We start from the raw sequence: 15,573 nt of genomic DNA, 5'->3' as shown, positions 1-15,573 counted from the left end.
TAGAAAGAAAAAAACTTTTTGTATCGGAGGAATCAACAGCCGCCATCTTGACGCGGCTCAGAATCAGGATTTTGGGAGAGCATTATTTTTTAGACCGAAACGAGCCATTTAGACCGTGCTCAAACGGCTTTATTCTGCAGAAAATCGAAGTCTTTATTCCTTCGGAGAGAATTGTTGAGAAAAAACGAGGATTGGATCAGTTTTTGTCGTCTAGAGAGCCCCTCGTATATTTGATTTCCCCTTCAGAGAGCGCCGCTTCTCCGTATCTCCGTTCCGAGACGATGCATTTATCGAGAGACAGTATCGAGAAAAATACATCGGCGCATACAAAATATTTTTGGAAATTTCTTGTCTTTATTGGAGGCGAAAATTGAATTTAAGGCTGTTCATTTGGACCGGGAAAAGGCGCTTATTTAAAGATGCCCATCTAGGGATTTATGGAGAAAGGGACTTGAATCCACACTATATACTTTTTTTTGCTACTATTTTAATTTATTTTTCGTGAACCGAAATATTTTTTGGCCATAATTATTAACGATAATTATGTGGGTGTTGGGTGTTGGATTATCATGGGGTGATTGTCAGCGGCGAAGCGTGGCGCTGTTGCCTTTATTTTGAAACATTCTACTCGGCTGACTAGTGCAAGCATTTTTCTATCTTGCCAGCTAGTTGGTTAAATACCCCATACGTGGGGTGTGAGTAAGAAAGAAGATTGTTGCCATAAAAAAAATCTAGCTGGAAGGAGTCGAATTTCATTTTGCATCATTATTTAGTGATCATTCTTACCGATCAGAATGGCTGAGAATTTGCTGGACGTCGGACCTCCCAACGCAAAGCGACCGAAACTCAATTCACCTGCGCTTTCAGCGTCAGATGGTCCAGGTAAGCACCAAGTAGGGCCTATTTGGTCGTCAGTCTATTGATAAAAAAAAAATGCTAACAGTGCATTAGTTATTTTAGTGATAATGAAAACTGTACTTTTATGGTTTGTCTGGTGTTGACTGCTTTCGCTCGTGCACAATGTTCCTCACTTGGAACTTTCATATGTCAGCTCTCGAGCTTTGCAGTCTAGTTGCTCGTGGTATTAAATTGTCACACCCGACTGTCACTGAATCTACAGTCACCCGTCTCTAGTAGCCAATCCCCCCGCTGCTCTCTTCTCGACTTGCCCATATGCCTTGGTAGTAAAGTCAGTCTACTGGCGGTGTTGGTATTGCACCATGTGCTGATGTGTCTGTCGCTCCTTCTCCGTTTACTAGCTACGCCTCTAAAAACTTGTCACCCCTATGTTCCGGATAATGTCATTGTGGTGGAGTGAGTTGGAGCAGCGGTCCGAACGCAGACGATACTTGTGATATAGCCGCCGCGTCTGTTCAAAAGAAAAGTGCAACCTGTTGAACCTGGTTAATTTCAACACTGATAGACACTTGTTAACCTACCGGTATAGGACAATTGTATGAGCACAGACAACAGAAGTGTCAACGTGAACTTGAAGGTAAGTTATAGAAATGCTCATATAGAGTGAAACCGATAGCAATTTCTTGGACGCTGCCCTTGAATAGGGGCCCTGCAGTGAAGTTTATGGACAGGTCTCCTGTGCTCATAAACCTAGCCTCCCAGACAATAACAATAGTCTACCACAGCGCTGCCTTGGTTGGTTTTTATCAGAGAGAGAACATTAAGCCTAAACCTAACCTCAGGGTCTACCACCACACTGTACCCACCCAAACACTCGGGAAACAACAGATGGTGCACCCCCCCTATCCACATTGATGGGACCGCAGTGGAGAAGGTGGAAAGCTTCATGTTCCTTGGCGTACACATCACTGACAAACTGAAATGGACTACCCACACAGACAGTGTGGTGAAGAAGGCGCAACCGAGCCTCTTCAACCTCGGGCTGAAGAAATTTGGTTTGGCACCTAAAACCCTCAACTTTTACAGATGCACAATTGGGAGCATTCTGTTGGGCTGCATCACCGCCCGGTACAGCATCTGCCCTCCAGGACACCTACAGCACCCGATGTCACAGGAAGGCCAAAAAGATCATTAAGGACAACAACCACCCGAGCCAATGTCTGTTCACCCCGCTTACATCCAGAAGGCGAGGTCAGTACAGGTGCGTCAAAGCTGTTTTTCAGTATCTCGGTCCCAGCTATCTCAAGGCCATCATACTGCTGAACACCAATCACTAGCACATTAGAGGCTGCTGCCTATAGACATAGACCAGAAATTACTGGCCACTTTAATAAATGGAACACTGGTGCCTTTGTTTACCTATCTGGCATTACTTATCTCTTATGTATATACTGTATTCTATACTATTCTACTGTATTTTAGTCCATGCCGCTCTGATATTGCTCATCCATATATGTATATATTATTAATTCCATTCCTTACTTAGATATGTCTATTGGATAAATGTTGATAAATTGTTAGATATTTCTTATTAGATGTTACTGCACTCTCGGAGCTAGAAGCGCAAGCATTTCGCTACACCCGCAATAACGTGTATGTGACCAATACAATTTGATGTGATTTGAACCTGCACAACTTCCCCTGGCTCCTGGCCTCCTATCGCTAGCCGCAGCCAGCCAACATATCGTTTAACATGGGTATTTAACAACCAGTCATATTTTATGCTTAACATTCTATGATGTTGCTGTGGCAGCTGCACCACTCCCTGCCTCCGCACAATAGCTAAGTGATCAGTGCTTTTTAATGTCGGGTTCGGTTAAATTATTACATTTTTAAAACTTTTTGGGGTTTCCATTATTTCTTTGACTATGCATTATGTGGGTTATATGCTGTAATACAAAATAAAACAACTAGGGCAGTCCCTGTCAAAATCTTTGTTGACAATAGTCACCTGTTCTTTCGACAAATTGATTGAAATGATAAAACATCCTATGTGTTTGAATCAAATCCATGATATGCACTGAGCTTGTCTTATGATTTAAGCGCACTGTTTGATGAAATAATTAAGACAACAAATAACTAGAGGGAGTCCGACCGCAATTGATTTGCTTCTGCCAGGCCGGGCTCAGGCTTGCTGCTCTGTGTTAAAGAAAAATGACAGTGAGTGACTGTGTGACCAGTACCGGTTGTTTCTCTCCTCCCTGCTGCAGCGACCACCACAGAACATGTTTATTGCGCTGTCCGTGTTGCAGAAGCTGCAACACAATTACAGCGATTTCTGACTGAAAAGTTATGTTACCGAAATCCCTCATTTGTTTAGTAAAAACATTCCCTCAACCCCTTGTTCTCTTTACAAGACATATTTATTCATCGCATGCACTTGACCAATAGGGCCTGACCTATAGCTTATCATTATCACATCAATTAATTGGTTATAACAAACTCGGAACACCGTAACACGATTGAGAGAGAGATGGATGCTGAGGACATGACAAACTCAAAACGGGGTAATGCTTACTGGTTACTTGGGAGGAAAAAGTCAGATTTGTGGAATAAATGTGACTAGTTGTGGAAAATACTGGAGATGAAGAAAAATTAGGTAAGGGGCAAGCACTGTGCATATTGTGTGTGCCAAACAGCTGCTGTTAGATGACAAAATCATTGTTCCAAATAGTCAAAAAAATAAATAACACAAAATAAATTATACGCGTACCAGAGAGTCTGTAACGTTTAGCTTTTTTGGAAAGCCTTAATTTCAGCAAAGACAAAACGTGAATGCAATTTCCAAAATGAAAGTTTATTTAGCATTTATGCAAATTATTCAATGTTTGATATATTTTATTTTACAACTAAAATGCTTGATTGCATTTCAAATCATGAATGACTTGTACGAATTAATGATTGATGCAGTTGCCTATAAGTATTGAAGCTAGCTAGCTAGCTAAATTGCCATAAATGTTCAATGCTTTTCGACCTGTCCACAAATTAATATAATTGGTTCAGTTAGTTTTATGTTTTAACCTGTTATCTTCTGGTCCGGTGAACAAAATCAATGCGTGCGCGATGGGGCGCATCCTGTTTGGTCAGAATGTTAGGCCTATAGCTCAATGGTGGTTATACAAGGCTGCTGTACTAAGCCTACTAATGATAATGCCATTACTTATTATAATGATTATTATTAATGAGATCAAGAAAAGGGAGGGTTAACTTTTTTGACAATTTGGAACATTGTAAAAAATACCAGAGAGGCTGTTCTTAACTTAAAGCTAAAATAAAGTCTTTATTACAGCATATCAAATATTAAAAACAGCCACATTTGTGAAATTGTTATCTGACATGTTGCGGTTGCATCAGGCTTGATGCTCCCAGAATTAGTAGGCTATTTAACAAACACTCAAACAGGCAAAAAAAGCAGGATCTGATTTATTTATATATATATATATATATATATATAAAAAATCAGATCCTATATTTATAGGCCTATTTTTACCAGATACATTTAAAAAAATATTGACATTTAAAAAATATATATATATATATCGTGGTATCCAATTGGTAGTAGTTAGTCTTGTCGGTGCAACTCCCATACGGACTCGGGAGAGGCGAAGGTCGAGAGCCGTGCGTCCTCCGAAACCCAACCGCACTGCTTCTTGACACAATGCCCATCCAACCCAGAAGCCAGCCGCACCAACGTGTCGGAAGAATCACCGTACACCTGGCGACCTGGTCAGCATGGTCACTGCGCCCGGCCCGCCACAGGAGTCACTAGAGCGCGATGAGACAAGGATATCCCTACCGGCCAAACCCTCTCTAACCCGGATGACGCTGTGCCAATTGTGCATCGCCCCATGGGCCCCCCGGTCACGGCTGGCTGCGACAGAGCCTGGACTCGAACCCAGAATCTCTGGTGGGACAGCTAGTACTGCGATGCAGTGCCTTAGACCAATGTGCCACCCGGGAGGCCCTCATTATAGGCCTATTTTAAGTTGGTTTCCGCTCCTCACTTTTCTTAGACAAGGCAAGACCTGTTTTCTCATTTCCAATATGCTGTTTAACTTTGCTATTTTGCACATAGCAACATGGTCTTGGTGATTGTGCCAATTCGGCAGCACGCTGATGTGTTTCAGAACCGCGGACAGCGATTATTATATCTCCAACGTGGGAGAGAGCGCAATAATGTTGCACTACTGTTCTGACTTAATATAATCGTATACCATTTCAGTAGCACATGTCTTGAAATGGACTGTGCCATCCCCACAGCCTCCACAATGGATCAGTCCACTCAATGCGAATCAGACAGGTGTTTTTTTTGCTACTGCTCTGTTAAATAAATCTCGGGCGACCAACCTCATAAATTCACTATATTATGTTGGTTGACTGCTGTAACACAGAATATATTTTTTCATAGAAGTCCCATGATGGTGGTAACTGCCCATTACTGATTATCACCTATTAACCACCATTTATTACCATTACTTTACAATATTTCAGTTGTCTATATTAGATTTGTTTATTTGATGACTTTATTATTTCATTCCAAGTCATCTCATCTCTATACAGCTGCTGTTAATGCTGCTGCCTGTCCTGTTGGTAGTGCTGAGCAAAAAAAAAATCTTCCGTTTTTAAACAACTAATTGACCGACATGTGTTCAAGTAGTATTTTAATTCCATTTAGTTCTGTTTTTTTTGTGAACTAATTTCGCACATTGCACAGTTCCTCTAGAAATAAATCAGATCAAGCCTGAACTGTGTTATGTAGTAGGGAGTTGTAGTTTCCAATAGGCCAATATTCTATGTTGTTTAGTGCATAAAATTTTCTAATTAACTACAATGGCCATAATCCATTGCGCATCTACTTGTCCGGTCTGTGTTTTACGCCTGCTATGGAAGAGAGAGAAGAATGCGCAATGGTGAGGTGATATAGAGAGCATCTGTTGCTTCACAAGTTATATCTACCTGAACATGCATGATCGACGGGATTGATAGATGGTATTTAGCAGTCATAAAAGTATGCCTGATTTACTTTGAAGAACTACTAAAATAGTGATTTTGACAGTCAGCATAGGCAGCAGCTCTATAGAGATGATTTTGGAATTAAATAATAAAGTAATCAAAAAAACAAAAAAAGTAATCTAGACAACTGAAATATTTTAAATTAATGTGACTAAATTATGGTAAATATTTAATGGGTACTCACTACCATCATGGGACTTATTTATTTATATAAATAAAAGTATGCCGACCGATGTCAAAAAGCAGTAATCACTCAGTACTACCTGTTGAAAACTTCAACTCTATTACATTGCACAGTTCAGGCTTGATCTGATTTATCTCTGCAGAAACTGCACATCGAGCTCACAGAAAACCCCAGAAATGTAACCGATGTTGGTCAATTAGTTAAAAAATGAAAAAAATAACCAACATTTTGGTTAATCTCTCAGCACTACCACACACACCCCCCTATGCTGCACATATGTCCTGAAATGTGTGGAGAGTGTGGTTGCCTGTACTACACTTGGCTAAATTATATCCTGATAAGTTGAATTGACCCTATGTGGTGGTGTTAACCCCAATCAGGACTTACTTACACCAGTGTGTCCCCAAATGGTGGGTTTGGGGGGCTTCCTGGGTCAAGCAGTTTATAGAACATTGTTTTATTGATTTGGTGGCTCCTAAATAAATTATTGTCACACTCACAACCCCGAAAAGTTAATGTTCCATTGTATTGTCCGGTAGCTCCGATGAAACGTGGTTAGGATACCCACGCCTGCCTGGAAGAGAAGTCTGCTTTAAACCCCTGCTACATGTTGAGTTGTTCCCAGGGGCGTGGCTGACTGCCTCAGAACCAGCTGCTGGTGTCTGATGTCAAAGCCAAGACTAGAGAGTAGCCTAAATGGAGGCCGGGAGTCTACGGGAGGGCTGCAAAGTTCAGAGGGCAATCTATAACCTTCAGTGCTATCAGATTATCTTGTCGCTGTAAAATGCACTTTAAATAATGTGCCTTAACCTGAGTGCTCTCTGACTTTAGTGAGGGCGCTTTGTTTTTATCTCTGTATTGTATATAGCAATGCCATGTGTACATCCATTGTAGAGTTGTTGTAGTGAATTGCGTTCGAGGTTCATTGTGCAGTCGGTAGTGAATGAATGTTTCCATTGTGCAACTGTAAATTCTCCACCACTATCAAACGTTGGGGGAAAAATGCAAACATCTCAAACTAGGCCAAGTTGGGTATTACAAGTTGGGTATCTTACACACACGCACCCCTCTAATGAACTGCCCAGCTGACACAACCACACACACAAATCCTCTGATAGCCCAGCACTACACTCACTCACCAACTTCTCAGCGATACATGGCATAGTGTGCCACAGACCTGCTTTCCTTTGAAGTTGTGAAGTGGCACGGGGTCCTGAGTACACTGAAAAGATTTAGAGCCACAGATTGCAGATGGCAGCGGAGACAAAATAGGGTTTTGTTTGACTTGAAAAAGCCCAATTCCCAGAAATTCCTCAAGCAGACCTGTGAAAAGAGCAGATTCCTCTCCTCACTCCCACTCACTCCTTCTCGCTCCCACTCAGCCCTGGAAAAAAAGTATGCTGGGAGGGAGGGTTATGAGGAGAGAGTAGGAGACTGCTCTCTCTTGGAAGTGTTGAAGATGAATAGACAACCTGTATGAATGGATGTGTGAATTTGTGATGGGTGTTGCCTTGGTGTTTTTGACAGGCTAGAACTCTCATCAGGAAGTCAAAACCTATCTAGCTAGACTGTGTCCAACACTCTGGATCTTTATTTGTTTAGAAAACTATCAATGCTGAATCGCTTTTCCCTGCTTAACCACAAATTAAACCATACACCTTTCTCTCAATTTTGAATGTCCCAATTTAACCTATAGCAGTGGTTCTCAATCCTGGTCCTGGGGACCCATAGGGATGCACATTATTGTTGTTACCCTCTCACTACACACCTAATTTCAAATCATCAAAGCCTGATGGTGAGTTGATGATTTGAATCAGGTGAGTCGTGCTAGGGCAAAAACAAAGAAATGTGCATCCCTATGGGTTCCTCAGGACCAGGATTGAGAACCACTGGCCTAAAGTAAATGGATTCACTGCATAAACGCATAGTGTGTGTTGTCATGGGTTTGGCTGGCTCAAGTCATGTTTTTGAGGCCCATTATTACTTTTAAAAATGTTACCCCTTTTTCTCCCCAATTTCGTGGTATCCAATTGTTGTAGTAGCTACTATCTTGTCTCATCGCTACAACTCCCGTACGGGCTCGGGAGAGACGAAGGTTGAAAGTCATGCGTCCTCCAATACCCAACCAGCCGTACTGCTTCTTAACACAGCGCGCATCCAACCCGGAAGCCAGCCGCACCAATGTGTCGGAGGGTACACCGTGCACCTGTCAACCTTGGTTAGCGCGCACTGCGCCCGGCCCGCCACAGGAGTCGCTGGTGCGCGGTGAGACAAGGACATCCCCACCAACCAAGCCCTCCCTAACCCGGACAATGCTAGGCCAATTGTGCGTCGCCCCACGGACCTCCCGGTCGCGGCCGGTTACGACAGAGCCTGGGCGCGAACCCAGGGACTCTGATGGCACAGCTGGCGCTGCAGTACAGCGCCCTTAACCACAGCGCCACCCGGGAGGCCCGAGGCCCATTATTACTGTGGTAGACCGCAAACGCACGCTTTGCTCTCCCCCCAGCCCTTCAGAGCACCCGGGTTTGATGTGAGTGTTAACCTCGCTAGGGTATGTGGGACGCTACCTCGTCAACATCCAGTGAGATTGCAGAGCGCCAAATTCAAATACAGAAATACTCATTATAAAAATTCAGAAAACAAAACATATTTTACATCGGTTTAAAGATGAACATCTTGTGAATCCAACCACGGTGTCAGATTTAAAAAATGCTTTACGGCGAAAGCATACCTTACGATTATTTGAGAGCATAGCCCAGTAGACAAATCATTACAAACAGTAACCAGCCAAGCAGAAGAGTAAGAAAACTCAGAAATAGAGATACAATTAATCCCTTACCTTTGATCTTCATATGGTTGCACTCAGAAGACATTCATTTATTCAATAAATGTTCCTTTTGTTCGATAGTCTCTTTATATCCAAAAACCTCCGTTTTGTTTGTTTTCTTCAGTAATCCACAGGCTCAAACGCAGTCAAAACAGGCAGACAAAAAATCCAAATTGTATCCGTAAAGTTCATAGAAACATGTCAAACGATGTTTATTTTCAATCCTCAGGTTGTTTTTAGCCTAAATGATCTATAATATTTCAACCGGACAATAACGTCGTCAATATAAAAGGTAAACAAGAAATGCACTCTCGGGATTGCGCATGATAAAGCTCTGACACATCAGGGTCCACTCATTCAGACTGGTCTTACTCCCTAATTTATCAGAATACAAGCCTGAAACAATTTCTAAAGACTTGTCATCTAGTGGAAGGCATAGGAACTGCAATTTGAGTCCTAAGCCAATGGATACTGTAATGGCATTGAATAGAAAACTACAAAACGAAAATAACTTCCTGAATTCATTTTTGAGGTTTTCACCTGCCAAATCAGTTCTGTTATACTTTACTCCCAGACACTATTTTAACAGTTTTGGAAACTTTAGTGTTTTCTATCTAAATCTACCAGTTGTATGCATATCATATCTTCTGGGCCCGAGTAGCAGGCCAGCGATATGACAACAGCCAGTGAAAGTGCAGGGCGCCAAATTCTCATAATTAAAATTCCTCAAACATACAAGTATTATACACCATTTTAAAGAAACTTGTTATTAATCCCACCACAGTGTCCGATTTCAAAAAGGCTTTACGGCGAAAGCATACATTGCGATTATCTGAGGTCAGCACCTAGTCACAGAAAAACACAGCCATTTTTCCAGCCAAAGAAAGGAGTCACAAAAAGCAGAAATAGAGAAAATGAATCACTAGCCTTTGATCTTCATCAGATGACACTCATAGGACTTCATGTTACACAATACATGTATGTTTTGTTCGATAAAGTTCATATTTATATCCAAAAATCTGTTTACATTGGCAGGTTATGTTCAGTAATGTTTTGCTTCCAAAACATCTGGTGATTTTGCCGACACCCACATCAATTTACAGAAATACTCATCATAGATGTTGATGAAAATACAATCGTTATACATGGAATTAAAGATATACTTCTCCTTAATGCATTCGCTGTGTCAGATTTCAAAAAAGCTTTACGGAAAAAGCACACCATGCAATAATCTGAGTACAGCGCTCAGACACCAAAACAAGCCATACAGATACCCGTCATGTTGTGGAGTCAACAGAAGTCAGAAATAGCCTTATAAATATTCACTTACCTTTGATGATCATCAGAATGCACTCCCAGGAATCCCAGTTCCACAATAAATGTTTGTTTTGTTCGATAAAGTCCATTTATGTCCAAATACCTCCTTTTGTTTAAGCATTTATTTCACAAATCCAAATTCACGAGGTTGCAGGCACACTTAGTCCAGACAAAAAAATTACAGTTCGTAGAAACATGTCAAACGATGTATAGAATCAATCTTTAAGATGTTTTTAACATAAATCTTCAATAATATTCCAACTGGACAATTCCTTTGTCTTTAGAAATGAAAAGGAACGCAGCTAACTCTCATGGGCGCGTGCGATACTGAGCTCATGGTATTCTGCCAGACACCTGACTCAAACACAGTAGAAGCCTGAAACAAGGTTCTAAAGACTGTTGACAACTAGTGGAAGCCTTGGGAAGTGCCAATCATACCATATTTCCACTAAGTTGGATAGGCAAATACTTAACCTACAAACCTCAGATTTCCCACTTCCTGGTTGGATTGTTTCTCAGGTTTTTGCCTGCCATATGAGTTATGTTATACTCACAGACACCAATCAAACAGTTTTAGAAACTTCAGTGTTTTCTATCCAAATCTACATATAATATGCATATCTTAGCTTCTGGGCCTGAGTAGCAGGCAGTTTACTCTGGGCACCTTACGCACCCAAGCTACTCAATACTGCCCCCCATCCATTATAAGTTAAAGTGGAATTATTTAAAGTGACTCGTGATCCATTTATTAAAGTGGCCAATGATTCGAGTGTATGTAGGCAGCAGCCTCTGAGTTAGTGATTGCTGTTTAGCTGTCTGATGGCCTTGAGAGATGCTGTTTTTCAGTCTCTCGGGTCCCAGCTTTGATGCACCTGTACTGATCTCTCCTTCTGGATGGTAGTGGGGTGAACGGGAAGTGGCTCGGGTGGTTGTTGTCCTTGATGATCTTTTTGGCCTTCCTGTGACATCGGGTGCTGTAGGTGTCCTGGAGGGCAGGTAGTTTCCCCCGGTGATGCGTTGTGTGAACCCCACCACCCTCTGGAGAGCCTTGCGGTTGAGGGCAGTTGCCGTACCAGGCGGTGATGCAGCCCGACAGGATGCTCTCGATTGTGCATCTGTAAAAGTTTGAGGTTTTTAGGTGCCAAGCCAAATTTCTTCAGCCTCATGAGGTTGAAGAGGCTCTGTTGCACCGCCTTCACCACACTATGTGGGTGGACCATTTCAGTTTGTCCGTGATGTGTACGCAGAGGAACTTAACTTTCCACCTTCTCCACTGATTGATGTGGATGGGGAGTACTCCCTCTGCTGTTTCCTGAAGTCCATGATCATCTCCTTTTGTTGACGTTGAATGAGAGGTTATTTTCCTGGCACCACACTGAGTGCCCTCACCACCTCCTTGTAGGCTGTCTCGTCGTTGTTGATCAAGCCCACTACTGTTGTGTCGTCAAGAAACTTGATGATTGAGTTTGAGGCGTGCATGGCCACGCAGTCATGGGTGAACAGGGAGTACAGGAGGGGACTGAGCACGCACCCTTGTGGGGCCCCATTGTTGAGGATCACCGGAGTGGAGATGTGGTTTCCTACTTTCGCCACCTTGGGGCGGCCTGTCAAGTTCAGGACTCAATTACACAGGGTGGGTTTGAGACCCAGGGCCTCAAGCTTATGCACTTGAAGGACACTATGGTGTTGAATGCTGGTCAAATTGGTCAAATCAGGTGGTTTTTTATTTGCATTAGTCTTAAACTTGAATATGGATGTCCTGCCTTTTGAATTTGGTGCAAAAAAAATGAACAAATATAATTTTATATTAGGCAAAAGTTTATTATATATTTTTCTTAAAAGTCTTGGCCCACTGTTTACTCTCTGAGCTAGGCTAGCTAAGAGCTGTGTATGGTTGAGGTATTGGTAACACACGTCACTAACTGCAGTGTTTATCCCCCTTGCCTGGTAACCTTTGGGAGAGAAGCATGTATGTGTGTGTACGCCTGTGTGTGAAGGAGAGGTCTTACCTAGGCTTGGAGACTCACTTTCCTCCGTCCCCTTTGACCGATGCTGAATGCTGCGCCGCCAGCAGCTAATTGGCCATTCAGGCATACGCTGCTGCTGAGGCGGCAGTGGTGGTTTCTGCATGCTAAATTCTCCCGGCTGCGTGTAGTCTGAACCTTTTAAATCTAATCAGTCCCATTAGTGCCACGATCTATGTCTTTTTCTCCCTTCCCCTCCGCTGCCTGAGTTGGCTGTCAGGAGCTAGAGGAAGGAGTTTCCTGGCCCCTTAGGCACAGTTTACCCTCTCCAAATAACCATAACTGGTGGGCATGCCTAACTGCCCTAAGGTCAGTGTCAGTAGGGGCGAGTCAGGATCCATCAGAAGAGATGATACTGAGGGATATTGGCAGGTTCACAAACACACTGAGTCCTTCTGAACTCTCCTGATCAGAACAATGCATTTGAAGCCTCTAGTTTCAGGCTTGGCTTCACTAGACTGTCTGCTGTCATATGCAACAAGGCTGAGGTAGACTAACTGTTTCAGTGAAGCTGAGCTAGAAAAGTCTCATTCTAACCCGGCTTGAGTCCAGGCAGCTCAGTAGGCAGGGAAAATAAAGCCTGTCAGTGTAGTATGGCTGAGGCTCAGTTGTTTTAATGGAGCTGTGGCTGAGGAGTGTCTCTCTCTCTCTGACCTGTCTGTGGACTGGTCTCCCTCTCTCTGACCTGTCTCTGGACCAGAGTGTTTTCCTCTCTCCGACCTGTCTGGACCAGAGTGTTTTCTTCTCTCTAACCGGTCTGTGGACAAGTCTCTCCCTCTCTCTAACCGGTCTGTAGACCAGTCTCTCCCTCTCTCCAACCGGTCCGTGGACCAGTCTCTCCCCCTCTCTAACCGGTCTATTGTCTGTGGATCAGAGTCTCAGCCTTCCTGCGTGCTGAAACCTGACTGTTTTTACCTCCGGTTGGAGTGTGTCTAACGGAGGATGTTCAGCTTCAGTCGTAACAAAGACCAGGGTGAATCATCATGTCGTGGCCCAGCCGACACACTTCAGCTTATACAACCTTGAGGACTCTCAGGATTTTTGATGACTCAAAATGTCAAAGTATTTTCAAATCGTTCTACTTTTATGTCCCGCCTGGCTGCACTTGGCATTCTGCTGTCTCCTGGATGGGTTTTGGCTTCTCGCCCATGGAACTTTAAAAATAAATGGTTGTCAGATGGATGAATGGTCTATCAGAATGCTGGTACTACAGCTGGTCTCTCTTTCTGTAAGTCTCGTCTCCTGGTCTCACTCTCTATACATGCTCAGTCTGTAACAGGACTGACTGCTGCTACTAGATGTGGTGTCTGAGACAAAGGTGCTTGCCTTCATAGTATATGTGCATATTGTATAGACCTAGTAGAAATATTTCTTCCCATTCAGGGGTCCACTGTAGCTCAGTTGGTAGAGCATGGCCTTGACGAAGTCTAAGTCTTTTTGGACAAAAGTGTCTACTAAATGGCAATTACTGATATTATTATTCGGTGACTGTCGGCCAAATTAATAAAGGGGTTAAGTGGTGTCAAGCTCAACCCCTAAACTGACCGTATATCTTCATTTGAGTTCTCTGACAGCACTGGTCTCACCTCACTAACAGACTATCCCATTACAACCTGGAAACCTGTTCAGGCGCTCCCATTCTGGAAGAGGGAGGATCTCTCCAACTTGAGAACCTGACAGTCAAGGCACTGCGCTGGGCGTGCGACGGTTTGCCTCTCATGCCATTGTTATCTTTTTCTGAGCGTGCACACACACCCTTACGTGCAGGACCTTGACATGAGCATGTGATTTGGACTCTAGGCCTCATTAGTGCTCTCTCTATTTGCGTGTGTGTTGTGTTTACTCAGCGCTCAGAGTTCATTCCTCCCAAAGGCACTAGCCAGCCACAAGAATGCTCCCTGCTGCTCTGGAGACTGGAGAGGGAAGCCCAGAGCCCAGGCTCTTGTGTCAGTCACCCTTCTCTGCATACACGCACACAATTATTCTTGAGTTCCCCTCAACGCTTTGGTCAGTCCAGCCTTGGGCCGGGTTCACTTGGACCAAAATGCTCCAACTGAGTGAAAGAGGGAGGTGCTATATGGAGTTGTCCAATATGTTTTTATTTTTTTTATTTTGGTTTTTATTATCCATTGCAAAACGTTTTGCTACCGGGTGCCCAAATGAACACGACCCAGGCCTCCGTGCCGATTCATTTCCGGCACAACTTCACTATGTGACTGACTTCTCACTGCTGTCAGACACTAAGGCCAGAGTTGTCATGAAGTGGTTCAACTGTTCCCTTGGAGAACCTCCTCACCTACTCAACCCCTCTTCAGCACTACTACAGTTAATGAGGCATGGTATTGTTAGCCTATTAGTTGAAACACAGTGCAACCTCTCCCCTCAGACATGTATGACACACACACACAACTTCCTAACGGATACAGTAAAGTCATTGTCGTCATGTATCAGGTATTGTTTGGGTACACAGCTGTTATTACAGCAGAGAGACAGTAATGTGTTGGGGCTGTGGAGTTGGGATGGAAAGGTGTGAGAATGGGCTACACGGCAGGGCGTTAGTCGTTAATAGCTGCTTTTTGCAACAACAACAAAAATAAACGGATAAATAAAATGCGAATTGTCTGGATGGAAGAAAAAAAATCCCATTGCGAAATGCTTTTTAGCCTCTTCATTGATGGAAATACAAGTCCATGTAAATACATTTGACCGGTCCTGCTGATTGGTCTATAGGTTAATTTGCATAATTTAGTGGAATTAAATTGCCACATGTTTTTATTAGTCATTATGTATCTTAGTTATCACATGAGCACTTGAGAAGTGCAGGTTGACTCTTAACCTGCAGTCCCCTGTGGTTATATCCACAGGGTGGATGTGTTGAGTAAAGAGAAACCATACCTTTAAAAAATACTTGGCCTATAAAAATGTCTAAATTATTATAGATTTATGCTGAGCTTTTTCTTTCATTATTTTAGGCTATCTGGTAAATAAAAATAAAAAGGCAGGACCAGAAAAGTAATGTTTGGAAAAGATTTGTTGAGGTGATAAAAGAATGATAGCAGTGCTGGCTTTATGTGTGATTGTGATACACTATACAAATTAAATGGTCACAAGACAGGACTTCAAATAGTCCTATGGCATGTCAATCGAACTGTAGCCTACTGTGTAGATGAGTTAAATGGAAACGGGCCAGAATAACCTACTGTGTAGATGAGTTAAATGGAAACGGGCCAGAATAACCTACTGTGTAGATGAGTTAAATGGAAACGGGCCAGAATAACCTACTGTTT

At 42.9% G+C, this 15,573-nt stretch overlaps 1 protein-coding gene across 1 annotated transcript in view; it reads left to right on the top strand.

Annotated features, from left to right (window-relative positions):
* Positions 1–23: 23 nt before the first annotated feature.
* The window catches only part of crebbpb (CREB binding protein b), an 82,634-nt gene continuing 67,084 nt past the window's right edge, over positions 24–15,573 (top strand). Inside the window, 1 exon segment of the mRNA XM_065010585.1 lies at positions 24–882. Coding sequence (XP_064866657.1) covers positions 795–882 — 88 coding nt within the window. The 5' untranslated portion in view covers positions 24–794.

Source organism: Oncorhynchus nerka, linkage group LG26 (genome assembly GCF_034236695.1).
Source record: "Oncorhynchus nerka isolate Pitt River linkage group LG26, Oner_Uvic_2.0, whole genome shotgun sequence".
Classification (NCBI taxonomy): domain Eukaryota; kingdom Metazoa; phylum Chordata; class Actinopteri; order Salmoniformes; family Salmonidae; genus Oncorhynchus; species Oncorhynchus nerka.
Note: the sequence above shows the minus strand (reverse complement) of the source record. Positions and strands in the feature narration are given on the sequence as shown.